The sequence below is a fragment of the Frieseomelitta varia genome, unplaced genomic scaffold (assembly GCF_011392965.1).
Source record: "Frieseomelitta varia isolate USP_RPSP 00005682 unplaced genomic scaffold, Fvar_1.2 scaffold_154, whole genome shotgun sequence".
Taxonomy (NCBI): domain Eukaryota; kingdom Metazoa; phylum Arthropoda; class Insecta; order Hymenoptera; family Apidae; genus Frieseomelitta; species Frieseomelitta varia.
Genome location: NW_025109239.1, coordinates 427,626 through 455,619, shown reverse-complemented (window position 1 = coordinate 455,619; position 27,994 = coordinate 427,626). Strand labels below are relative to the sequence as shown.

Genomic DNA, 27,994 nt, shown 5'->3' with positions numbered 1-27,994 from the left:
AACACAATAATGACCGAGTGTAGATTATATCGATATGATTCAAATAATAAAAAGATTAATAGAAAAGAATGAAAGATGTAACGCTATACTATTAAAGGAAGCAATGTTACCAAGGATGGATTTTCAACTGTGGCATATACCATCAAAGAAAATAGATATTCATACATGTTATTACATGTGAGATAAATCATGAACAGCATACAATGTAAAAATTATGATATAGCAAGTCATTTAGTTAAATTAACACAAAAAAAAAACAAGAGCAGATACAAAGCAGTTGGAAGAAATCTTTTTATCAAGAGTAATTTTTTTCAGCCCGGAAAAGAAGTAGTAATATTATTTCCCTCAACTTTTTCGATTAAATGAAAGAAATGAAATATAAAACAAAAGAAATTTTGAAAATATATTATTTAATACAAAAATTAGAATAGTTCAAACAGACTTACATACATAATATTTTCAATAATTTCTCGCAAAGTTTGGTAAAATAAAGTAGTCCTGAGTGTAACAGAGTTATTACACTCTAACATTAACAATATTAATTTATGAACAATAAGTTCATGTTGTTATGGCCTGATATATATTGCACAAGTTTGAGTATCTGAGTAAATAGAGATCCGGTAGTGTGGGAATACCTTATTAGTGTCGACAAGGCGTGGGAATAGTGAAAAGCAAGTAAAGGAATGCACGATTCAACGATATGTATATATGTATGTACATATATGTGAAGAAACGACTAGTTACTAAAATCTTTTGGCAAAAATCAATGAAAGATTATAAGAACCTCGATCAATGAGTGCAATGTTAGCAAAACCAATAAAAAATGTCAATAATACATTAAACAATAATAATGGGGTTAATTAAAAGCTAATTTGACTGAAAATTTGGAAATAAATCATGAATTTAATAAGGAAAAAGGATATGCTGGATATGATTGGCTAAATATGTTTTTGAAACGGCATCCAGATTTCAGTGTTCGAAAATCAGAAGGTATTTCTTTTTTTCGGTGCCAAAGTATAAATAGGGTAGAAGTTGACCTACATTTTCATATACATATGTAAATGTTTGGGCAAACTTTACGAGAATATCTCTTAAACAAAACGAGAAATATATTTAATATGGATGAGACAGACCTAAAATTGAATAATAAACTAAAAATTGAACTCAAAATATGTATTTTTGGGCCAATATCTATTTTACCTGGGCCATTTGACCCAGACAATCTGTGAGGTGACCTTTTACATATTTCTTTTGTTTCGCAAATCTATGATTATATACTTTCACAAATATATATTTAGATATTGATGATACTTTAGATAAAATAACTCTTTTTAAAAAAATCTGGCCATCATTTCCCGTGTTGATCAATCACTTCCAGATACAGATATAACTACAAAAATATTAATGAATATACAATCCATTTTCAACAATGTTATGCAGTCACAATACTTACATTAATAAAAATGAAATAAATATAATTTGCATGGATGATAATGTCAAACACAACTGAGTTGCATATGAGGATTCAGAAGCTAATCAGTATAAATCATTTTCCATTAAAAATGATTTGTGTCGTAAATTCTTTCATTGTGAAAACTGACATTCAGTCAATGAAACAGTTTAGTTATAATATTATTATATAAACAAATTAAATAAATATTACAGATCGATTTTGTATCCAAGGAAAAACTTATTATACTGCTATTTTGAATTTTCGTTATAGTTCCTTAATGAAAGTTTTGAACATATATTTATATGACATTTTTTTCTTTTTATTTTTACTCACGGTTTTCATTCACTGGCAAAAGTTATGTCGGAAAAAATAGGGACACCTTATATATGAGTTGTGTAATAGCAGGACTCGTTCAACGTACACCATACAGTGAAGAAAGAAGAAAGAATAAAATAGGTGGGACGATGAGAGATACGGTTGGCTCTTAATCACGAAGCGCCACCGTTAGTCGCCGCGTCGCTAGTTTGATATTCCTATTCTAACCAACAAGCTATACCTAATTTTAACGGCAGTAAACCTAACCTATTATATAAAAGCAATTCAAATAAGATTGTTTTTAGTTACAATAAATTATCTATCGATTATATAGAAAACTAAAAGTATTTATAATGGTTTCTATCATCGCACGAACGTTTTCATCTAAATGTAAATATTCTATTCGTTTTTTTTACCGATATTTACTAAAATATATTATTGCAAACAATAATAATGTAATATAATATAAAGCAATAATAATGTTGTCTATTGTAGTATCTAAAGACTTCAGTATTCTGCTACCATTGTCCACATATTCCCGGAAGCGTAAATTATTCACAAAAGCTGAGTTGCGACAAGAAGTTAAAGAAGGTAAATATTTTTATATATTATGTACTCTTTTTATTTTCTTATTGAATAAATATAAATTTACAATATTTCAGCTTCAAACATAGATAATCTAAGAGATATAGATCCATTGAGTCATCCAGACTTTTTTCATGTTTATGATATGTTTACTGTCAAAGATCTATTTGATGCGAGAGTACATTTTGGTCATAAGGAAGGTTCTTTAAATGAATATATGAAACCTTTTCTATTTGGATCTAGACTAGGACACTTAATATTCGATTTAGATCAAACCGCTGAATTATTACGGCAAGCATTAAATTTCACAGCTCATATAGCTTTCAGAAATGGAGTAATTTTGTTTATAGCAAAAAATCCTCAAATTTCTTATCTTGTGGAAACCACTGCAAAAGAATGTCAAGAATATGCTCATACAAGACGGTGGAGACATGGAACATTCACAGATGCCACGCACGAATTTGGAAGTATTACTAGATTGCCAGATTTGTGTATATTTTTGAATACTATGAATTCTGTTGTTGACCAACATATGGCAGTGAATCATGCAGCTAAAATGTGTATCCCAACAATTGGTATTGTAGATACAAATTGCGATCCCAGACTTATAACCTATCCTATTCCTGGAAATGATGATACAGTTTGTAGTATAGAATTGTATTGTAAATTATTTAAAGAAGCAATAATGAGAGGGAAAAAGTATAGGGATGATATACTTGCAAAAAATATATAATTTAATCTATAGTAAGTGTAAGAATATTATAAGTAAATTTGTACATTATACAATGTATATTGTAATATATTTTTTCCTATTGATTTTTTGATGTACTTTTAATTATTGGTGCTGCAATTGCATTAACATCTTTCATGTAGTACTAATCTAAATATTAAAATATAAAAGCTTTGGTGACAATTTTATGTATATAACAATTTTTTTTTTCTTTAATTGTATAATAGTGCTTCTGTAGTTCTTATAATCCAAAGATGAATGCTTTCACCAACAATTTTGAATTGATAAAAATATTGTATTTACTATAAAAGAAAAAGGAAAAATGATAAAATAATCTTTATGAAAAATGGAGAAGAAAGGAAATGGAAAAGTATCCCTACTAAGAGTTTTTTTTATCAAATTTCCATTCTAAATTTTCATCTGATGTATTAATTGTTCATTACAATAATATCACCAAATATTATTAAATTTTCTTTATGTGAAAGATACTCTGTTAGATTTTGAGTTATGAGTTAATTTTATACTTATTGTTAGTGATTGTTTCGATGTTCCAACTGTATTGGTAGGTGTTGAGATAGTTTTTCTTAAAATATTTTTTTTTTAAGATAGTTTTTATTAAAATATTAACCTTTAAGGAATGAATTTAAAGGAAAGATCTATTTTACACTCAACATATAATAGAAGTTACATTTCTTAGATATATTTTTAAACTTCGAACTAATAGTAATGCTAATGCTTCTAATACTTTCAGTTCTTTGCAAATTAGTCTTTTGTTTTTCTTTGTATTCATCAATATCTTCAACTAATTTTATAATTAGCTGCATCTTATGTTCATGTTGTTCTTTTTTTTCACATATAGATTTTATAAAATTAGTTAATAATTTTAATCATAAATATTGATTTTTAATAAAAATAAGATGAAAGAGGTAATATACTTGCAAAAAATGAAATATAATATTATTTTTAATCCATAATGAGTGTAAATGCATGAGAATACTATAAATATATTATAACTATATACTGTGGTATAAAAAAAATATTCATTTTTTCCTTTGGATAATTGTTCTATTATTTCCTAATTGAAGCATAAAGTTTGTTATCCTAAAATATAAAATAATTTTGTAAAGTATCTGTAGTTTTATAAAGTATCCAAATACACTATAATCCAATATTTGGATAAGATACAAAATACCTCAAAAAATTTGCTTGTTATTCCAGTTCTCATCAGTGTAGCACATTCATTTTATTTTTTGTATCTTTCTTCACATTTTCATCATATATGTGTAAAATAGAGATATGTGAAACATAATTATAAATATTAATAAATTACATTATACTTCTTATCTACCACTTTGCTTATGAATACTTTTGTTAAAAAATTAGTATATATTGGTTTTGAACATAACATTATAATTGTTACATTTCCATCTAATTTTTTCTGAACCAAGAATTTTATAACAACCCTGTGTATAACAAATATTCATTTATTAATATTTACATATGTGAATAAATAAATTAATGATAATATTTACAGTTAATATGTTACATTTAATACAAATTTATTTGCAATATATAGGAGAATATGCTGATATTATGACACTAACAATATTAGAAGTAATTATAACCTGGATTCATCATGAAAAAATATTTTTCTATCAATTTAGATAAAGTCATTGATGAAAATACATTCAAGTCAAACATTTCTTTGTCGACAGATATGTCAATATTCTTTTATAATGCTCGTTGGAATCACCCCTATCCGCATTATTTACAAGTATATTGAACTAAAATTATAATTAAAATGCGTTATAATACATCATCATAATAAGGAAGCATTCAATATGTATTTACTTCACCAACTTTAGCAATGATACTGTCAAGATTTATGCTTATTTAAATCACCAATGTCTAAAACTAACACTTCGATGTCAGAACTTGTCAAATTTATAAATCAGTTATTAAATTTAAGCAAAAACATGGGAATAATTAATAAAAGTAATAACTAATTTAATTTCTGTTTGCATTTTTTAATTTTGTTTCTCTTCGTGCTGACAAAATTAATTTATATTCAACTTTTGCCAAAATATATGCAAGATATTTTCACTTGAAGCTTCTGTTACTATTTTATCTTTTAAAAAAATTTTTAAATATCTTTTAAACTATTTTATCTTTTCAAAAATAAATATGTTAAAAATATATTTAAAAACAATACTATATATTTAAATATATATCGAAATTACATTTTTTGATAGAATTTTATTATCTCATTATTATTTGTCAAATTTCTCATGAAGAGCAAAATTTAAATCGCAATCCAAAAACGGAAAGCAAACATGTAAATAAATTATAATTATTAAGCATGGTGATAATAAAACGAAATTTCAAAGGGATGAATACTCAATATATTGATGACATTGTTATTAATTACATTATCAACCATTCGATAATTAACGGCGATGACTACTACAGTGACAACTGATGATGATTGTACAATGCTGATTCACACATTGTCAACTTGCCGACGACTTAATCAACGAGAAACCAAAATCCGGCGACCAACTTTGACAATCAAACTCAACGATCAAAATTCATTATAATTTCTTAGTAGATGTCTGATCTGCCAGAAAGTTGGCAACCATATTTAATTCAATATATTTCATTTGTTGCGGTGCGAACGAGTCGTTCGCGTTTTCTTCGAAAATTCATTGACTGATGCGACTAACATAAATACATATATTCTATTTAATCTAGTAGTTGTCAACGATCTAATCACCGGCAATTGGTTGGCAATTAGCCGATAATTGGTGTAATCGTTTTAATACGTGTATTGTATCAATAACACTTGTATATAGGTAAAATTCAATGTGTTACCGAAAGAGTTTATTAGTATCGTAAGAACTAATAAGTATCAAAGCTAAAATTTCATATTTGGCGTTCTTCCTTTTTTCCTTCAAAATTTCATGTTGATCGAGGATTTTCGGGATTTTATTCCAATATATTAACATTATAATATAAAAAAAAATAATATACTTAATCTTTAAAAATACCAGTGGAAACCGGTAAAAAATAGGGATTAGTATATTAAAAATTTTTTTATTGTTTGTTGCTTAATACTTTATATTTTATCAGGCCTTGAAAATATGTCAGAAATCAAACTATAAAATCTGTGCAGATTTAAAATGAGATCATACGTAGGTGAATGAACTTGATATGCTAGAGAAGGGAAGAGAAATCTACGAATGAGAAATCAGACTCTGGCTCTTCTTTTATTTGCGTAAGACGTGCTTAAATACGCGACTAAAATCATTACACTCTAGCTACAATCAAAAATTATAAATAAAGAAAAGTATATTGTAATGAAAATCTAGAAAATTTCGATACTTTAAGAGTATAATTAAATGAAATTGTAATAAATCTATCAATTATAAATATTGCAAATGTAACTGGGAAATTCTACTTGCTATATGTATAAATAATAATATATTTTATTCCTTTAACAAAGATAATTAACCATTTTACACAAATATTCATTTTTTTAATAATTTCATGTTATAATAATAAATTAATGAAAATTTGAATACAAACATAAGTCTTTTTACATAAGACTATTTTATTGTTTACAATATTCCAGCTGATTGCTCGTTTTCTTTCTAGTTTCATTATGATGCGATTTAATATAATACACAATTCTTATTAGGATATTTTTATATTCCCAAAACATAAATTAAGCTTATTTCAATCTCGAACAAACTTGTTTCATAATTTGTGTAATTCTATGTAATGATAAATTACAATAATTATTTAAAAAATGAAACTTATAGATAACAAAATTTTTTATTCACTTTTTTATTAACTTAAGTTAATTCTTTCCTCTATAACTTAATTTGAATATTTTCCTATTATACTCTTAATGTACTCTTAATCATCTTATTTTTTATTTGTTAACTTCATAAAATTACCATTAAAAATGACCAAATTTTTAAGTTGCAATACATTGGTTATAACTTTATTTAGTCATTAAAATTATTTATTTAAATTTTTTATTGTGTATAATTATACATCAAACATTCTCTTCTTCTAAGAAGAAAAAAAGTTGAAAAATATTCAATATTTAAATATATAATATTTCAATATTTGTATTAAAATTGTTTTCAATATTTGATTAATTCCGTTGCGAGAAATTGTAGATATATTCATTGCTTGAATTATATAAAATAAAAACATTACTGATATTGATAACGAAAATCGCTCATTTTACAATCTATTAATTGTGATGATATATGTGACAATATATATGTGAATCGTTCACAGAGTAAAGTAATTAAATATATTTCTTTTTATTTTCTTAAAATTTTAGTACTACTGCATTTGAATGCTTAACTTTTTATATATTTAAAATAAATTTCCTTAATAATTAGGCTTCATTAAGTGGTAATTAATTAGACTATTAATATTTTACATTAAGTGAAATTAAAAATCATTTTGACCGTATAATAATAAATAATTTGTTTCAGAAACCAATGTAATTATTTCAAGGATATACTTTATACATTTTCTATATTGTTAGACATATAATATGTATAACATGTATAATACATATGTATAATTGCGGTGTCCTAAATTTAAATATAAAAATTTTGAGAATATATAGAGAACAGATAAACTAAAAAAAATTTTTTAAAGATATACTCATTCTTGTTTCGTTTTCACAATTTTCTCCAAAATAGGGCAAAAACAAGCAAATTTCTGAAAGATATTTTTTCTTAATTTATCAGTCTTACAGAAGTTCCTAGAATTGTAATACTTGAATTCGAAACATCCTGTACATTATATGTGTTTTTATATGTAATATATGTGTTTCAGTTTAAAAAAAAATTCAAAAAAGAATGTATTGTTACCTATTATTTGTTTTATTATTTTGTGGAGTTAATCGATTTGTAAGTAGACAAATAAGTGGTTAATAATGTACAAATCACCTTAATAACATTTCTCCACTTATCTATTATCTGATTTTACAATATAATTACAGACTATGAGGAAAGTTATATATTATTAGTATTATACATGAAGATCTATACACTTGTATTTAGGAATATGTATTTTATATTCTTTTTTATTTATAATTAATATTAAATATAAGTATAATTAATTTTAAAATAACAAATTAAGTTGAATATAATTTTCTGTATATTTATAAATAGGAAATAATTATAAAGAAATTAATATTTTTTAAAATATCAACAAGAATAATGAAAATAATAATGAAAAAGTTAATTTTTGTAAGTAGATCACTTTTATATGAAACATAAAATAAATTTTAAACCTAAACATATGATAGCATAATAATTCAAAGAAAAAAACTGTAGATGATCGAATTTCATAACATTCTATCTCACGTTTGAGAGATCACAAGTCGCTTGGATTACGGTCACGATTTCAAGACAAGTGTTACTTTTCTAGTATATCAAAGATGTTATTAGATGTTAAAGTTATTATGTTAAAGTTTTACAATCAAAAAAATTTCGGTTTCTTTTTACAATGTGAATGAAATTTCCATATATGAAATTATTTCATGTATTACTACATATACATAGATACAATAATCTTCTTATTTTAAAAAATGTTCGTATTTGCACGTTTATGACTTATATATACGATGACTAAATAGTCATGATCAGAAGAACAATAACAAATCACTAATCTCTGAGTGTGCGATTGCTTGCTCAATATTTATTATAAAAATCGTTTTAGAATAATTAATGAAGGCACTAGTATATATAAAATTTACATACATGAATTGAATCAGATTTTCTGAATAATTGCTTTCTTACTTTATGATTACCGATTATTATGAAATCAAATTTGTCTATCAGTTTCCGCGAATACCTTTCACAGAAAAGTCGTCACACCGTGGGAAAAGCAAAGTAAGAGGAGAATAAGTATGCAATGATACACATCCTTCTTTAACATTGTTTATTTATGGCATGCGATGTGTAAAAATAAATATGGCTTTGTTTTAATGCTTTTAATGATGAATCAATGACAAAAATTGTCGTAATAATTATTTTTAGAATAATTAGATAATGAATACTTGCTTCAAGTATTAGATAGAACTTAACATATTTACTAAATTTATATTTAATCAAAATATGATAAAATATTTATATTTGTATTGGTAGTTCATTTTCTATATTTTGTATTCTCTCATGTATTTGTTATATATTTTCTCGAAGAAATAAGCAAGTTACTTTAATAATCTATCGTTATGTTATTATAACTATCGTATTATATTTATTTATTATATAACAATATTATAATAATATTATATTGCTATTATAATATAACTTTTTACATTATACTATTTATATTTAGCTTAATATTGTAGAAATTAGTATATTGTGAATTACTCTTATTGCTGCACTGGCTTTAAAATTATCTATTTAAGAGGAGAATTAATTGATCAATCATTGATCCAGGGTATCCATCGTCGTAACATCAATTATCCCCATTTCAGGTTGTTGTATTCATGAGCATAAGAAAGAAGCGAATTAGGAAGAAGAGAAGGAAAAGAAACAAGCTGTAGAACTATTATAGTCTAGTAGTGAAAGTACTTTGAACTCCAATCACGTGTTTCAGTTCTCTCAGGTATATCATCAGGTGAACTCTTAGAAGTGAGTTCAGTATCATCTTCACAACCCTTCGATTTCGCGATTCAGCTTCCTCGTCTTAACTGATGCAGTGTTTGTAAAAGTCATAGTGTACGCGTCTATTTAATAGATAGTTTATAAAATATAATATCTGATTAAATAAGCACATTATTTTTTTCAATTTTCAAAGAACTGTTTCCTGTATTCGTGGAAAAGTCTTTAAAGATCAGATTAAATACCCGGTGAATGCATTTTTAAGATTATACCGATCCGTTTTATATATGGTTCGTATTAATTTTTTTTTTTATTTGTCTAATATTACTTTTTCTTTTTTTTTAATACTAATGAATGAATAAATGATTTAAATTAATTTATAATTCTAGAATCGATTACTTCACTTTCAAGGCAAAATTTTAATTTTTTTTAATATCATGTTATATTTAATTACAGTTACATTTAATATCATTTATCAATAATTGTGTTTTATAAAAGCATGTTTTCCTTTATCCTTTTATATTGTATTATATACTTAGTGAGAATTCTATGTAGTATTATGTTATTTCTCAATTTTCGTAAATTTAAATATAATCTCTTCGATTAAGTAATAAAACAAAGGAGTGAATAATAATATTATAAATATGTATATGTATTTGCTATAATTATAAATGTTTGATAAATCAACATTAAAAAATCCAACAGACAAACTATCAAATAATATGAGATATACAGGATGTTACAAGTGATTTTCTCCAAAACTATTGCAAATTTTTTGATTTGAATTCTTCATATATTTAGTAGCTTGAAACGATTAATCTTCAGTAAGTAAAAAATTTTAGAATTTTAAATAGAACATAGATGGAAAATTTTATTAATTTAATATTTTTTTCCCAATTTGCATAATTAAAAAGTTATAGTGAAGAATGTTTTTTCAAAGCTAACTTCGCGAGGAAGCGTAAAGAAATGAAAAGAAGAATAAACAACACTTATGATTGAAATTTATTTCATTATCAAATATTCAAAATACCAACTCATTCTTAAGCACTTATTTTTCATTTAATTATAGTATTTTGTATATTTCTTTTCATGTCTTCTTTCGATATAATTAAATTATCCATTATTTGATTTTGATGAATAAAGTAAAACTTCAATTATAATGAAATATAATAATAATAATAATAAATGTTAATAATATATCTAAAATATTTAAGAATATAGAAAGTACTTGTTATGATGTACTTGTAATAAGAGAATATCTTTAACAATTCATATACATGTTACAGTTACTTTCAAGCATTGATAAATGAAGCTATGTCATAATTAATTAAAGGATTACGCCATCTGAGTAGCGTCAAAACTGAAGCAAAACTTTCACTAATTCAGCAGAAAATAAAAAATTATACATCCAGTTGAACGTTTTCTCTATAAATAAGGCATAGAATATACCTTAACGAAATATGGGTACATTTACAAATGAATAAAGAAAATTCATCAAGTAGGACCTTGTCAAAATTGGAAGACAAATCTGTTTGGATAATGGAATTTCCAAATAATATTTTCGGATAATTCCTTTTGTACTTCGCATTATCTAATTCGTCATTGTATAGATACCACTATTTGTTATTTTTTATTTATTTGTTCCTTATTTTTTATAGCACTGATCGTTGATTTTTCAACGCCCTATTTTCGTGCTAAGTTTGTTGCACATCTCAATAGTTTCACATTTTATTTCAAATAACACTATCCGTTTTTGTTCTGATGATATTATTATAGTCCTACAATCGCTTAAAACATAAATGTTACACTAAAATATTGTGAGAAGATGTTATTTCAATGATTACTTTCAATGATTGTGATTTAAAGAAATAAGTACTATATAGGCCACATACACATGCACGAAATACAAAATGTATTGTTCGGCGAAATTGTATAAAATTAGAATTGAATTACTCCATGAATTACAATTACAAAGCAATCCAACTTTACTCACGATTATAATAATTAGCAATTGAAATAATTGAGAAGTTTGTGTTATGTAATTCAATATATTAATGTAACACAATGTAATTAAATTACATAATTCAATCAACAGAATTATATTGCTTAGATCCTATCGAATAGAACATTCCGATGATAAAATGTTCGGATAATGGAGAACATTCTAATAATCGAGGTTCTAGTATGTATTGTTAAATAGTATTCGTATCGTAACATTTTCTATGATAATAATTTGTACAAACAATGATAATTTGTACAAACTAGCAACCAAAAAAGAATCAAACATGAAATTAATTGGTTTTAAATCTATTTTTACATTCCATATACAAATTTTGAAGTTTCAAAAAATATGAGACTTAACAATGTCTAAACAGAAAGAATTCTATTTTTTTAAAATATCATCATTTTCATCGATTGAAATCCATTGAATAATATCTGATTTATTATTAATACCAATAATCAGTAGTGTGCATTGTTTTATAACTTTGAAATTTTTCATTCTATTTTGATTACCCAATTTTTATTTCAAGACACAACTCTATTTTCATTTAAATACTAGGTATTTTTTTAACATTTTAAACCTTTCTTTAAGCTTTCGAACTTTGTGTTTCGTAATCGTAATCGTTTATTTGATTTGCCAGTAAATACATTAGCTGGAGAACCAATGATAAATCAGAAAGTATCTATAGTGTTAAATAATAGTCTACATGCTTCACATGACATGATTATAAGGATTATATCTATTAATTAATTAGAAACATGAAATGCATCATTAATAAAATATATCGGTACATATAATAGATATTTCTGTATTAACTTTATTTAAGATATTATTGATAAAAGATAAGAATACGTTATAAAAGAAACTTTCATCCTTTTTTGTTTCAGTTGATCTACTTCCCACGCATAAAAATACGATTCTTCAAGTCTAATCAAGGAATAAGGGAAAGTACCAAAAGTATTTTAGTTTCCTGACTTTCTTCTGGATCACTTTCTTTTGTAGCTAAAACAGTTACTTCTGTCTGTTCTCCAATAATAGTCTTCTTTGAATGAATGGGTGAGCAAGATTAATTTTCATATTTTATATTTTTATCTTTCTTCATAATTAGAACAAGGCTATGAAACTACATAAAGCACAGATGTACTCATAGTAAGTACCAGATAGAAAGATGTTGATTGCTGGATAGAATAACACAAGACTCGAAGCAGACGAGCGAGTTTTGTTACATGTTTCACACGCGTTATAACGGTACGTTAGTTATTTGGAAAACTATATATGTACTAAACAAACATAGGAGAATATTTATGGCGATTTCTTGCATATTTATGGCAAATAAAAATTGACACACGCGTATAATTAGTTATTTCTATAGTATACCTATTATATGTATATGTTACACAATGCGGAATTAAATGAATAAATAATTAAATACCTGAGGTAAGCTGTCAATATTTTTAGTTAAAATATTTGGATCAAAATTTTATTAACAATAAAATCAATAAAAAAATTTTAAATAAAAGATTATTAACACAAATATGCTTATTTAAAAAAGTTAAATTTGAGATGAAATATTGAAAACCACATTGTAAATATTGTTTATTATTTGAAGATTTAATGTAATGTTTTTTTTTTTAGACGAATAATTTATCATTTGGAAAAAAAATAACTTATAGTATATACGTACATGTTTCTTGTACCTTTCTTTTGTTTGTACAAATCAACATATTTTTATTTTGTAGAAATTAATTTAAGAATTTGTTATATTATATTATATTATGTCGTTAATCTTTTCATAGTTTATAATAAATATCAGCATTATCTATTGACAACAAATATATAATCTTTTAATATAGGGATTATTATTTTTATGTATCATAAAGTTTGTAATAAATTTAATAATATACTGTATATTTCATATTCACAATATTAATGAAGAAGATTTTACATGTAATAATAATGTAGTACATATTATAGCAATACATATAGCAATTCATAGATATATACTATAAATTAGTGATATATATATATATATATATACTATAAATAATAGATATATACTATAAATTAGTATTATATACATATATACTACAAACTATATATATACTAACAAATAACAATAAATATAGCAAATATTTATGAAAAAATATGTTTTGTTTTTTATACAAAACATTGTAAAATAACAAAATAACAATATATTGATAATAAAAGAATTTCTAAATTATTTGAAATGAAAGTTTGCCTGTTTCGGAAAGATTGTAATTTCTTACAAATCATAAAAACATATATATAAGAGATTAAGATATTAAAGATATAAATATTAAGATATTAAAAATATTAAAAGGAACATTTTATTTTTACTGTAGTACAATTCAACTATAATTGTTATGAATGATATAAATAGAATTTTATAACTAATATACTCTTTAAAAATATTTTAGGAAATTGAATATACTCAAAAGATAATTCTGATTATGTGAAAAATCAACCAAAAAATTTCCATTAGAATGAAGACAATAATTGAAAAAGAAAATTGGTTTCGTTTAATACTTATCATCGTATTTTTAATGATATGCGTTATCGCAGAAAAGGTAAGATACAGTGATGTAAGATTAACTTTCTGTTACAAGCCCTAATATTAATCAGCAACAAATACTAATATATTAATTAACAATCAAATATATATTAACATTAATATTTATATTAGATATTAGAGAAAAATAATTACATCAATAATTACAAAATATTGAAAACGTATATTGTCGCACACTTGCGACGCAACTTAAAAAATATGATTTTCAAATTATCATTGAGAATGTTGAAAAACAACTTCTTGACTAATTACGAAAATATTATTCATTTATTTTTATTATTTGTCGTTCATTTTGATTCATGCGATACCGTGCTATATTCTATAAGTCTTCTTATAAATTTTATTCTAATTATTGTCATGAACAAATAGGTGCTGATACAGTGAAAAATATATTATTTTGAATTATGCGTCGTTTCTTCTGATTATCAAAATAATTTCTAATTTTGTTCAAATATTTTTTTTTTTTTTTCTGTTAAAAAAACATACTTTTTCGAGTTACTACGTTCTCAAGTCACTTTTGTTGCAAGTGTGCGATGTATTGTTCCATTAAATAATCACAAACTCCTCTTATTATTTATTTAAAATTAAAAATTATCATTTTAATATCTATTAAAACAGACAAATTTTTATGATTACAGCGAAAACGACAAATATTTAGAGAACAAGTTTTACCAGCATTAGGAGGTAAAATTCCAGAAGAAGCTTTTAAAACTGATCGTTTAGCGTTAAATCGATTAAACAAAGAAGGCATTACAGTACCTGATGGGATAGTCCTAGATGCTCGAAATGTACATAAACACACTCAACATGTTCAAAACATGCCAGAAGTAATACAGGTATGTATAAGAAAATAAAGTAGATCAAACATTTTCTAAATAACTATAATAATATTTTCGATATGTTAAACAATTTTTAATATATTAAATTGATATATTAAATAAACTGATAATAATGATATATTGAATATAATTGATATATTAAATAACATGAATATTTTTTGCATACGTAAAATATCTAGTATATCATTATTACATTTTAAACCTTTAATATTACTAGTATTATACGAATTGAAGTCATTGTACATTTTTTTTTATGAATTACAATTGATATTTTTTTTCACTAAATTCGCAAAATTTTTCGTTTCATTTCGATTAAAAAATATTTTAAAGCTGCTTTTAAAGATTTCCAAAAATGTTAAAAGTTAATTTTCAATAAAAGATAATATTATTTTAACTGCAATTAATTTTCTCTCTTATATTGTATAATAAAAATTATTGTAAATACAATAATTTAATTATGAATATAATAACTCATGTAAGATTAATGTAACATTGAACACAATCTAGTTGATCAAATATGAACAAAAATGCATCGATAGAAATTTTTGTGGTTGAAGCAAAAAAAAATCGATTATTCCATACAATCTCACATGTAAAAGTAAATGTATTTCATATTTCATAAATAATAAAGAAATAGAAACATTGAAGAATCAAAGTATGTTATATATTGGTGAAAATACTTTAAAGGCATTGTATTTTTCAAATTATGAACAAACATTGCAGTAATTGTATTAACAAATTTGAATTTATGATATGAACTTAAATAAAAATCCATTCTGTTTCCGTATCAACATATTTTTATCTATTACCTAATTACCTATATCATATTTGTCCACTTCATTGATTCTTTTTGATAACAGTTTGATTTAACTATATAATTAACATAAGCGAAAATTAATTGCGTTATTTTGCCTTTAAAGGTGTACCTAACGCCAGATGGACGATATATTCCACCCGAAGGCAGATTTCATTACAATCGTGCAAAAGCAATTGACACAACTTATGTCATTCGCGCACCGTATTCGCGATACAATGGTCATAAGCACAAGAACAATTACTTTAACAAGCATCAAGATTTCTCGAAATCACAAACCTACACGAATTTCAGACAATTTATACCAATAGTACCACCGTCGAAACCTGGAATTTACAAACCTATCGTAACATCTTTAGTATTTCCTGATAATGTCAATTTATTACAAGAAACTTTTGTACCAACCTGGAACATCCGCTACGATTGGGATTCAATTTATGAGCCATTCGATGATTACATTGTCGACAATATAGCACTTTTCAATTCTCATCAGGTATATATTCAATATATCGAATCGAGTATTTAGTAGTATACTCTATTTGCAAATGATTCATAAAGACATTTGTAAGTAGTGAATAAAGATGGGTGACATGTAGAATTACAAATGCTTGCCGTTGTCAAACATTTTTGAAAAGTCCAAATTTATAGAAAATATTATTTTCTAGCATGATTCAATAAACGATTAAGTTCGTGTTAAAAATAATAAGTTAAAACACGTACAATGAATAGTAGAAATAATAGTGATTATCTAATGTAGAGTTTGCTAACATCTTCACATTTTATGCGAGCAATAAAAATGCTGCGTCAAACATTTTTGAAAAATTCAAATTTACAAAAGTTTCACATTATTTTCTTGTGAGATTCAATAAACGATTAAGTTCACGTTAAAAAATGATGGGTTAAAGTTGATCATCGTGCGATGAATGAGTAAAAGTAACAATAATTATTTGATCTATATATAAGATTTGTATGTGTGTGTGATAGAAAAAAATCATATCACGATCTGTGGAAAAAAAATATATATCGACACATGAGATTCCAGTTTACCTACTTCGTTAAAACAAACCGCAATTGTCTAAGATTTCCTGCTGCAAGAAGATAGGTCATCTAATCATCTTGGATTCGAAACGCGAATGAAACCGTACTCGGGAATACATTCGCTACTGCACGCTCACTTGCACCTGCGGTATGCAAATTACAAGCGAAGCACCAATAACACACTATTTACGCCTTTTCCTTTCTTAACAGATTTCATCTCGCGAAGAATCTCGTGAGCATCTTTCACAGCAACAGTTAAGTCACGTTACTCTCACTCACGTATTGCTTATTCCGATATGTATAATTCTCCTTTACGTAACTTTCTCCATCATAGTATATCACAGTTACGCTTAAATATCTACTCATTCTACATATATGCATTTTTATTTTAATTACAGATCAGAAAATTTAATACATACAGAGTGTGTTCCATTTTCATCACGTCGAACAGTGTCGGAATATTTTATAATTAAAAAATATCTATATTATAATAATCCACAATTAAAAAATGTAAATATTAGAAAATCATAAAAATGCAAATGCTTTATTAAAAATATTAAAGATACATTTTTTTTTTTTCGATTAATTGATAGCTATCAGTATTGATACTAATTACATTTTGTAACGTATAGTAATATGTGTATAGTAATAATGGTATATAATGACGTTAATAATAAACACAATCTCTCTGATGAAATATTGTCAACATTTTCATGCAGAATTAAATGAAAAATCAATCATTTGTAATTTTAGTGCTTTTATTATATAACTTTATAATAATGCAATTGTAACTCTATGTTCACATAACATTTTTTTTAAATATTAACCATAGAACACATTTGGCGGGATAAAAATAAAACACTCTACATGTAAATTACATTTTTTCTTATGTTCACATCAATGATTATATAGTAAAGTAAAAATTATTTCTAATATATTGAAAATAAACAATTTTTATGTTGATTTTCATATAAATAAAATTTCATATAAATACACGTATTGAATATAGAAATTTAATATAAATAAATATTTATTTCATATATTGAAAAATTTACGTACAAAAGAATAATGCTCAACAATTCTTTGAAGAATATAAAATAGATTTAATTTGCTCGAAGTAAGATTTAAAAATAAATACTTAAAATTATAAATCATTAGACAAAAGATGTATCTTTGTATTTTCCAAGAACAAAAAAAGTTACAAATCGATCATTTATGTGTTCATCATTTGCTTCAAGATACTAACATGGGTAACATAACGCAACATTTGTATCATGAAAATATATAAAAATCTGATTTATTTGCAGATCATAGCTGATTATCAGGGATTTTTGAATAAGTTTCACGAACGATCTTCGAGACACGTCGAATCTTATCCTGTAAACAGGGGCCAAAATTTTTCTCCTTATATACGAAAACAGGAATTACAGAAAGACATTGAAATAAATCCAAAAGCAATATCGTATCAAAATGTAAAATTGAACGCTGACGATATAATTTCTCGCTACACGAATCTCACCAGGATACCAGAAACTGGTTTCATGTGCAATGGTAGAAGAGGCATGTTTGCTGATGTTGAAACTAACTGTCAAGTGAGCACACGTTTTATCGTGCTCTTCCTTTTAACAATTTTCCATGCAGCTTAAAATGCTCATCATTCAATGAAAAATTGTTAATATTTTAACATCTTATAATTTCGTGAAAAAAAGATCGCAAATTTTTATTGACGGTATTGACGTAAAGTGCATCTTTAATCTTTAAGAGCATGAGTTGGTTCAATTAAAAACAGTTTTTCATATTTTTATGAAAAAGAATTTGAAAAATTTTCGAAAGAAAAAATATCTTTATTTACTCTCTTTGAAATGATATAAAAATATCTTTGGGAAAAAATGAATTCAATATTGTCAAACTAAAGTCATACTTTAAAATGAATAATAAAATTCAAGTTTTCTCACGAAGCTATAATAGTTTAAAGTTTAAAATATCGACAATAATTTTGTTCGGTATAGTATTCACACAATCGGTGAAAAATTCCTATCGTATAAGAATCTATCTGAGTACGTTTATAATATTAAGTTCAAAAATATTTTTCGTCATTTCAACGAGAGTAATTAAAAATATTTTTCTTTTCGAATATTTTTCAAATTTAAATATTTTTATGAAAAATTTGTTTTCACAAAGTTGTAAGAGTTTGAGGTATCGACAATTTTTCATTGAATGTACGAATATTTTCTATACTTTTAAATCAGTGTAGAGCTGAACATCTTATACATTTATATAATTTTCATATAATTCCTTATTTGTAGGTTTTCCACGATTGCTCTGGTTGGTCGAAAACTTCATCACTTTGTCCTTCGGGCACAGCATTTAGCAACGTAAAGAAACGTTGTGAATGGTGGAATACAGTACAATGTAAATAATTCTACTGGAATTTTAAATAATAAATTTTAAATAATAATAAATATAAATAATTTAAAATTGCTAATAATAATATCTTAAATCTATATTATAAATCACTGTTTTACTAGTATGACAGTTCTTTTGAGATAATCTTCAATAGCATTTCAATAATAATGACAGGGATGAGTCACATAATATGTAAATGTTTCGGTTGCCATTAATGCTAAAAAAAAAAAAAATGAAACTAAAGTATTTGTTATCGTAACGCACACATGCTGATGTCGACAGTGTTATTACAGATAGAGAACATGTGTCTTCGTTAAAATATGAAATTGACTTTTAAAAAAAGTTACTAACATTTATAAAAAAAATTAACTACGTATAGAAGAATAGTGATTATGTAATTTTAGTTTGATGCAATGGCACGATCGAGATCTCACGCTATTTTTGAAGAGAAATCCAGCAAGAAGACTAATGTTTTGCTGGTTCAGTAAAGCTGGAGAATCGGATTATCCGAAGTGTATCCAATAGCATTCATTGTTATATCCCCTGACATCCTTTCAGGCGGAATTCTTGAAAATATTTAAACAAAATTGACCGATGGAGACGAGACAGTCTTCCACAATTTTTCATTGGTCCAGGATTGTAGAGTCTACAATGAGATATAGTCTGACAATGAGAGTAACATTGCGTTCAAGTCGAACGAACTTGATAATCAACACGTAGTAAGCAGCCTTCTAAAGGAATAACACTTAATCATTTCTGAAAACTTATTCTATTAATATTTATGAATTCAAGAGTCGCAAATGATGACAGCTACAGGGTTGTCACAGAAGAAATATTGAAGAACTGCTATACAAAAATTATCACAGAAGATCTTCCTGATGTCGCCGCAATACATTTCCCTATATTTTGTTTTATCGTAGAAAAAAGATGACTAACTAATGAATTTTGCCCTCTATAAACAAAAAGTTGAAGAAAAAGTATTACTGGCTTAGCAATATTAAAATTGACACCGAGCTAATATTCTGAGCTAAGAATGGTTCATCACTCTGTGGCAGTATATTTTGCTAATACATGCACTGTATCATATAAAATTACGTTCTTCGTCTGATTTTAATGCATCTTAATAAATCAACGAACCGCGCGTGAATATCTTTTTTCCCTATCTCCAACAGCAATCAAGATATATTTAAATGCTTGTTTTATGTGACTCACATAATCACTGTATATTGCCATTCATATTTTTGCAATGTCGTAATCTATATCGAGATGAGTTCAATTACATCATCTAGAAATAATAATAAAAAATTTACAAGAAAATATGTTTGGAAACATTTATTTTTATTTCTACTTTTTTTTTTTTTTTTTTCTTTCTCTGATACACTTTGTATTATTTTTTTTAAAAACTTCAATACGGAACACAAAAAGGCATCAGGAATGATACAGACGAGCGGTTTGCGGCAAATTCGCCACCGCAACTGCGGTTTACAGTAATTTGGACGCAATACTTTTTAGATGCGAAAACAAATGTAAAAATACAATTATGTACGTAATGTAAACCGCTTGAACTCGGTGGCAAATTACCGCGACGGCAAATTTACCGTAAAGCGCTCGTCTACATTAAGGACCTTAATCGACCGTGAAATGCGAATGATTATATTAGAAATTAATTCGATGCCTTTACATTGACTCTTAAAATATAAATCATTATATCAGCAAAACACATCAATTATTAAAAGAACAATATATTTTTTTTTAATTCTCGGGACAAGAAAATTCCGCTTCGGAAGAATTGTCTGTTTTTTGAATCAATCCACTCATCAACCCAACTTTTTACTTCTTTGTAATTTCGGAAATGGGTATTTTCCAGACCATGTTGCATCGACCGAAAAAAATGGTAATCGCTCGGTGCAAGATCTGGAGAATAATACAGGGTGTTATTTCAGGAACCTTCTCAGAAGAGACAGATAACTTTGGTCGTGATACAAGCAAAGATATCTATATGTTTTAAATGATTAGCAATGGTATTTTTGGTCAATTCATGTGGTACCCATTTTCCTTCTTTTTGAATCTTGCCTATTGTATATACGTAAACGACGTGGGAATGTCGATTTATCGATTTCAAATTGTTCAGCCAATTTTTTGATTGTTGTTTGAGCTGAGTTTTCTTTCAATAAAACTTTGAGTTGTTCATCATCAAATTTTTTCGGTTGACCTAAACATTGTTTATCGTGAATGTCATAATCACCGTTCCTAAATCTTTGAAACCAATTTCTACACACTATTTCCGATGGTGCAAAGTACCATAAGTATTCTCAAGAATTCGATGAGCTTCAACTGCACTTTTTTCAAGTGACAATAGTGTGTGAGTATATATCGAAAGAAAGGCGTCAAGGCGTCAACAGTTTCTGTTTTAAATAAGCACTTGTATATACACAGGGCTGGCTGCTGATATGTGTATGCCTGCGAAAAAACATGACAGAGGTGAGAGATAACGATTACAATTCACAGAAATCACACAATACGCAATTACAATCATCCATAGTCAAACAGTGGGAATTAATGCAATCACCTAATATTTTAATAGCATATACCCCAATTTTTTCCTTCCTTTATTTTTTTTTTTTTTTTTTTAAATACAGAACATTTTGCATAAAAAAGAATCTTCCCTATAGTAAAATATAAGAAAATGTTTTGTAAGTATAAACACATTTATGAGAAACAACTTTTACAAGCAGTAAAACATTTCGCAGCGTTTCAGTAATTTAAATTTGTATAACTGGCACTTCCTAATCTATATTTAGGATATAGATTACAAATTTCAATACACAATGATTCTCATATTTTGCTTCCGAATTATTTCCTGTTTCTTCTTTGGTATATAAGGATTCTTCAATGGGTCTAAATTTAACCTAAAGCAAATAAAATAAAAATATATAAGCACTCAATAATAAAAAAATTAAAAGTGAATAATAAAAATTTAAATATTTACATTTAGTATGATAAAGTTACTATTATATAAGATTCATTAATAGTGATTAATTATTATATTTAAAACTGAAATATTTAAATTTTTGAGACAAGAAATTTTTAATTTATTTAATCAACACTTGTCAAGACTATATATATATCTTCGAAGAAAAGAGACTTTCACAGAATTTTAACCAGAATTCTGATCATTTCTTTGCTCATTCAGTGTTTGAACCTAATATATATATGCATGCATATAATAAATACATACTAATACATACTAATTATCACAGTATATATATATATATATATATATATAATAAAAATTAAAATATAATTATATATAAACATATATTAAAATATAATAAAAATAGTAATCAATTATACAATATCTTTAAATCTTACTATAGTTGTTAAGATGTTGACAGTAATTAGTTTTAAATAGATTTAAGATAAAAACATAACTTTCTTACTATTTTTAAGTTTTTATAAACATTTCCATTTGTGTTAATTTTATTTATGATCAAAAGATTTTTAAGATTAATGAAGAATTTGGAGTTTCTTATTACTCTTCTAGCAAATATTATAAACTCAAGAAATCTTGAATTTTATAGGAATGTTTCGTGAAAATATTTCTATTATCTTTCTCTATCTTTTTTTCCTTTAGCAAAAAATACTATCTTAATTATTCTAAAACTATAATTAAATACCTATCTTACACTCTAGATTAGATAAAATATTTTTAAAACTTTATAAATAAAATTTTAAAAATAATCCTTCATTAAGTGTAAACAATGTAAGAATATAATACTTCATTACATTGATACTTTGTTATAATGTTTGCATGATTTATTTGACAATTAACTCTTAATATAATGATATGTGTTGGTGATAATGAAAATAATCTAAGTCGAATATTTTTCGTTTATTTAAAGGTTTGAATTTGAATAAATTAAAAAATATTTTTGTACTGTGAAATAAAATTTTTCAAGAAATATTTGATCTTGTAAGATAAGAATTTATTATGACTGTGAAATTTTGTGTGTAGTTTATAAGGAAATATGATTTTTCAAATTTGAAATGACTTAGACCATTTTCAAATTTAACTTACAACTGACTTACAACAATAAAAAACAACGAATTTTATTATAAAAAGAAATTTAAATCAAATCTATTAATTCTTATTTTATCATTATGTTTTTAAGTAATTAATTTTTATCATTTCCGATTTTCTTCTCCTTCGGAAATGGGATTTTAAGTCTTGAGTGATTTAAAATATTTCTGGTAAATTAGTGGGATGTAGGATAGTGAATCCTTAATATCCTTTTTTTTCTGTTATTGCTAATGATGGTTTATAATGGAACTGGGATATTTTCGTATAATTTTGGCCTGCCTTTTTTGTGTGAAAAATCTAAAACGTTTAAAAATTTTATTTTAACTGCCATTTTTAATTTTTTTTCTCTCCCTTACACTGTGAATATGATAATTTACAAATATACTAATCTATTCAACACTAATGTAATATTAAGCACAATCGAGCATTGATAGCTGGTAACATTAATGTTATACTTTTCATTTACATAAAAAAATTATTACACTATTTTTTGCTTATTCTTTTATGAAATATAACGGACATATATTAATAGAAATTTTTAGGTAAAATAAAAAAAATCACGATACTAACGGTTGACGAAAGATTTTTTATGTGAAATACCAAATTTACACTCTGGTATTTATATAAACCCAAAAGTTTCCTTTATTCTAATTCTATTTTTATTAAAACTACTAAAAGTTATATAAATTTTTATATTTTGAGAATTTTTTAGTTCGAATAGTTTTTACTTTTTGATACTTTTCATCTATTTTTTTATGATTATTAATATTTGAAAGTAATCAATAATTCAGTAACTTTTTACAATTATTTCATTAACAATTTCATTATATTAGAATATTCTTTTTACTGATATTATTACATTTGGTATGCTAAAAATAGAGATGAACATGAAATTTTCTTTATAAGTTTAAAAGTTAATTCGATCAAATATCATATTTCTTTAAATAAGAGATTATAAATATGTCATAAAATATTTATATATTTTACAGACATAACTTTTAACCCAGTAATTTCTTAAACTTGAAACATTTTATTAGTCAAATACTATCTATCAAAAATAGATAAAAAAGTTAGAAAGCCCTAATGTAAAGTTTAATTAAATTAAATGTTAAATTATGTATTATATTTATTAAAATAAATATTAATTATACCTATATAAATATGGCGCATCTGCACAATTTACATTATACCACCAATCACAAGCAAATTCTTGTTGATTGAAAAGAGTTCCATTAGTACAGAGAAAAGATGCACCTTGATGACCTTCGCGACCATCATGACAAATGTGATATGCCTGAAAACATAAGTAAATCTTATTTATCAAACTATATAACATATTATGCGTATTACCAAATAAAGATACTTTAATTTATTCAAAAAGAGACAATTTTATTATACAATTAAAATGTAAAACAAAAAGTTAATACTATTGTAATAAGTTTGGAAAAAATTTTGAAGGAAATTATAATTTTTCCAAATAATATTGTTTAGCTTGAATATTAATTTAAGCTCTACCTGTTGTAAACTTAATATTAATATTATTCTTTTATTTGTTTAATATTAATATTAGTCTTTGTTCTTTATTGTCTTTATACAATTTATACAATTAAGTAGATTACCTGACAACCGGTTTCCACATTCGCGTACATTCCTGGTACGAATGGAACGTGTGCACAAGAAAAACTTGTTGGAGGTACGGTATGATATAGGGGAAAATCTACACCGGGAATTCCAGGAATTTTACTAAAATCTTGTTGCTTTTCTGACTTTTCAATGGCCTTTACGACAATCGGTTTATCAAATTTTACTATTGGTTGGAAATTTTGATGTTCATTGTAATCATAATCTTCAACCACTATTGGATGCTAAACATAAAGTATAACAGCATTACTATAAAAATAATTCATTGTGCTTATTTGTTAATTATTTATAGAATAAATATGAAATATATAATAATTTGTTAATTATTTCTTATAGAATAAATATAAAATATATAATAAATATGAAAATATATAATATACGTATGTTATATAATACTGTATATAAGAATTTCAAATATCAATGATACTAAAAATCAGTTATATGTATATTTCAATAACAGTTTCATATGAAAAATATCTTCTTTTTATTTAGCAATATTAATTAAAATGCGAATTTTATATATTTGTGGAAAATTGGAAGTTGCAAAAATGTATACACATTACATATAATATATAATTGTATACACATTACATGTATTAAATACAAATATAAAATATCTATATATTTCAATATAATATCTATATAATATAAAATATATCTTTTTTTACTACTACTATTATATTATAATAGTAGTAGTAAAAAAATAATAGTAGTAAATAGTAAAACAATTTTTTTTAAATATTTTTTTAATAATGCTCATAAAAACTTTGAAATGTATAAAATCCGCATTTTAATCATAACATTTTATCATTTACTTAATAAAAACAAAATTAAAAATTGCTTTGTTATGGATATTAAGCAAAGAGAATGAGAAAAAAAGACAAAGATATGGTTGTACTATACAAAGTATCCAATTTTAATCTATAAATACAATTATTAATAAACTACCCATTATATAGAAAATATTTCTTTAGATAAGAAACGAACAGGAATGAATCTGTAATTATTTTTTTTACAGATAAACGCGTAGAGATCATATAAAAATAATATACATTTGTTAAATGAAATTGTATAATTTTTAATTCTTATTATTCAAAAATATTTTATTGTATATATTATTATATTATTTTTATCTTTCTTACAATATGATATGATCTTTCACCGGTTTAAAATATTAAAATTAAAATATATCTTAAACTAATGATTTTTTATTACTTTATTAATAGTATAATACAATTTTGTAAAACATAATGAGCTACATCGATTAATTTGTTAAAAATTGTATGATTTCATTTGGAAACGGAAAAACTTCTACCATTATAATATGATCTCTATGCATTCATGTATAGAATAAAAATAATTAAGTCACGTTATAATCCCCCCGAAACTACCATTCTTTATATATTTAAGTACTTTGCATTTATAGGTTTTTAAAAAATTAAACATTGAATATTTTATATTTATTTATGAATTAAGAATTTCAGTAATAATCACTAATTATATCTGCTTGATATAATAATGAATTTTGCGATAATAGTTCAAATGTAAATATCTATTTATTCTGCCTGTACTTTTCAGACTATAATTTTCAGCAACATATTTACATTATAATATATATAAAATTAAACAAATTTGGATTTTTCGAAAATAAAAATTCATAAACAAATTAACATTTCCAAATTACTATTGATGTATGATACTATTGTTTTAATATGTAAATACTATTATATATCTTATATATAATTAAAAATTTATCTTTTATGTTATATTTATATCTTATTGTTATGTATATTTCTCAATTATGTAATTTTAACGATTTAAATAAAAAAACAAGTCAATAAAAAGATAATAATTCTTACTTGTAAAGAGGTGGTGTATGTTATTGCCAAAAGAATGGCCAATAGAAGTATAGTAAAGTTACAACAGACTCTTGACATGTCTGTACTGTACGTAATAATAAACGAAACTAGTCCAGTTTTCAATGTGCCGTCCAGTTCCGACTCTCCAACTGCTCAAAAGATTATGTCACACGGAGGGAGAGAAAGTCCTGTAGTATATAACTCGAGCAAGGACTATTCTGACTTACATGTACAAGATTTAATTGCTGTAAATACTGTTTTATGTATACTTTCACAAATCTTACTTTGTCCCTCCATAGTGGTATTTATCACGTAAATTTATTAGAAAAAGTGCGAGGAAAACTTCATTAAACATTTCAGTGGACCAAAAAACACATCAGTCTTCTTAACAAATATAATGATATTTGAATGTTTCATTTTTTTGAAAATGTAATTCATAGCACTCATAGATTTTAAAGAGGAAATAAAATCCAAATGCGAGATATATTCATTTATATTTAATGTTTTCATAGATTACTAAAGTATTATGAAATTTTATGCTTGTGAAATTTTTTAAATAAAATGAAGTTATGTGTAAGTTTAATTGTATTTAAATCTTTTATAAAATATAACTTAAGTAAAATATAATTTAAATAAAACGAATGTTCGTATTACTATATTTACAATATAGTTTTTACTTATATGTCACAAACCTAAATTTTATATTCATTTAATTCACGACACTGTCATATTAATTATAGTATACATTAATATACTATAATTAATTGTATTAATATACTATTTTTTCATTTAATTAGTTCCAATACATAAATAAAACATTCTTTTTATATTTCCCAATTCCAAAAGTTAAGATTTACATTCAAGATTTATTTTAAAGACATAAAAAATGTGAATGTTTAACATATAATAGTTAATATAGTATAGTAATCACGATTTCTTGTGATGATGATAAATCGACTCAATTTTATCAGATGTATACCAATTTTTTTTCCTATTACAA

General features: G+C 24.7%; 3 protein-coding genes and 1 long non-coding RNA gene across 15 annotated transcripts; 2 read left to right on the top strand and 2 right to left on the bottom strand.

The window, feature by feature from the left end:
* Positions 1–868: 868 nt before the first annotated feature.
* LOC122536259 lies at positions 869–1,767 on the bottom strand. The gene is made up of 2 exons (XR_006308362.1): positions 1,454–1,767; positions 869–1,390 (listed from the first exon to the last, which is right to left on the bottom strand). It is a non-coding gene; the product is annotated as an uncharacterized LOC122536259 (long non-coding RNA).
* Positions 1,768–1,924: 157 nt separating this feature from the next.
* Positions 1,925–3,266, top strand: LOC122536249 (28S ribosomal protein S2, mitochondrial). The gene is made up of 3 exons (XM_043668457.1): positions 1,925–2,158; positions 2,264–2,359; positions 2,431–3,266. The coding sequence occupies exons 1-3, from the start codon at positions 2,122–2,124 to the stop codon at positions 3,084–3,086; spliced, it is 789 nt and encodes a 262-aa protein (XP_043524392.1). The 5' UTR covers positions 1,925–2,121; the 3' UTR covers positions 3,087–3,266.
* Positions 3,267–9,573: 6,307 nt separating this feature from the next.
* Positions 9,574–20,717, top strand: LOC122536278. Of its 12 annotated transcripts, none has more exons than XM_043668559.1 (8): positions 9,574–9,841; positions 10,430–10,548; positions 12,614–12,782; positions 14,165–14,314; positions 14,955–15,152; positions 16,076–16,462; positions 18,315–18,599; positions 19,314–20,717. In XM_043668559.1, the coding sequence occupies exons 4-8, from the start codon at positions 14,231–14,233 to the stop codon at positions 19,425–19,427; spliced, it is 1,068 nt and encodes a 355-aa protein (XP_043524494.1). In that variant the 5' UTR covers positions 9,574–9,841; positions 10,430–10,548; positions 12,614–12,782; positions 14,165–14,230; the 3' UTR covers positions 19,428–20,717. The 12 variants fall into 12 exon arrangements, with proteins under 12 accessions (XP_043524494.1, XP_043524478.1, XP_043524469.1 ...); XM_043668543.1 differs by lacking the exon at positions 10,430–10,548 and adding an exon at positions 9,921–10,014; XM_043668534.1 differs by having other exon boundaries at positions 9,574–10,014.
* Positions 20,718–22,037: 1,320 nt separating this feature from the next.
* Positions 22,038–27,171, bottom strand: LOC122536335. The gene is made up of 4 exons (XM_043668638.1): positions 26,995–27,171; positions 25,114–25,359; positions 24,646–24,788; positions 22,038–22,322 (listed from the first exon to the last, which is right to left on the bottom strand). Exons 1-4 carry the CDS (start codon positions 27,070–27,072, stop codon positions 22,232–22,234), a joined length of 558 nt encoding a protein of 185 aa, XP_043524573.1. The 5' UTR covers positions 27,073–27,171; the 3' UTR covers positions 22,038–22,231.
* Between the last annotated feature and the right edge of the window lie 823 nt (positions 27,172–27,994).

What these genes read in the sequence shown, in the direction of transcription:
- LOC122536278 (XM_043668588.1), top strand. Translation starts at nt 14,231, where the DNA reads ATGAAGACAATAATTGAAAAAGAAAATTGGTTTCGTTTAATACTTATC. An exon ending in TATGCGTTATCGCAGAAAAG is followed by an intron (nt 14,315 to 14,954) that starts GTAAGATACAGT and finishes TTATGATTACAG; the next exon opens with CGAAAACGACAAATATTTAG. An exon ending in CACTTTTCAATTCTCATCAG is followed by an intron (nt 16,463 to 18,314) that starts GTATATATTCAA and finishes ATTTATTTGCAG; the next exon opens with ATCATAGCTGATTATCAGGG.
- LOC122536335 (XM_043668638.1), bottom strand. Translation starts at nt 27,072, where the DNA reads ATGTCAAGAGTCTGTTGTAACTTTACTATACTTCTATTGGCCATTCTT. An exon ending in CATACACCACCTCTTTACAA is followed by an intron (nt 25,360 to 26,994) that starts GTAAGAATTATT and finishes CTTTATGTTTAG; the next exon opens with CATCCAATAGTGGTTGAAGA. An exon ending in GATGCGCCATATTTATATAG is followed by an intron (nt 22,323 to 24,645) that starts GTATAATTAATA and finishes TATTTGCTTTAG; the next exon opens with GTTAAATTTAGACCCATTGA.
- LOC122536249 (XM_043668457.1), top strand. Translation starts at nt 2,122, where the DNA reads ATGGTTTCTATCATCGCACGAACGTTTTCATCTAAAT. An exon ending in ACGAACGTTTTCATCTAAAT is followed by an intron (nt 2,159 to 2,263) that starts GTAAATATTCTA and finishes TGTCTATTGTAG; the next exon opens with TATCTAAAGACTTCAGTATT. An exon ending in GCGACAAGAAGTTAAAGAAG is followed by an intron (nt 2,360 to 2,430) that starts GTAAATATTTTT and finishes ACAATATTTCAG; the next exon opens with CTTCAAACATAGATAATCTA.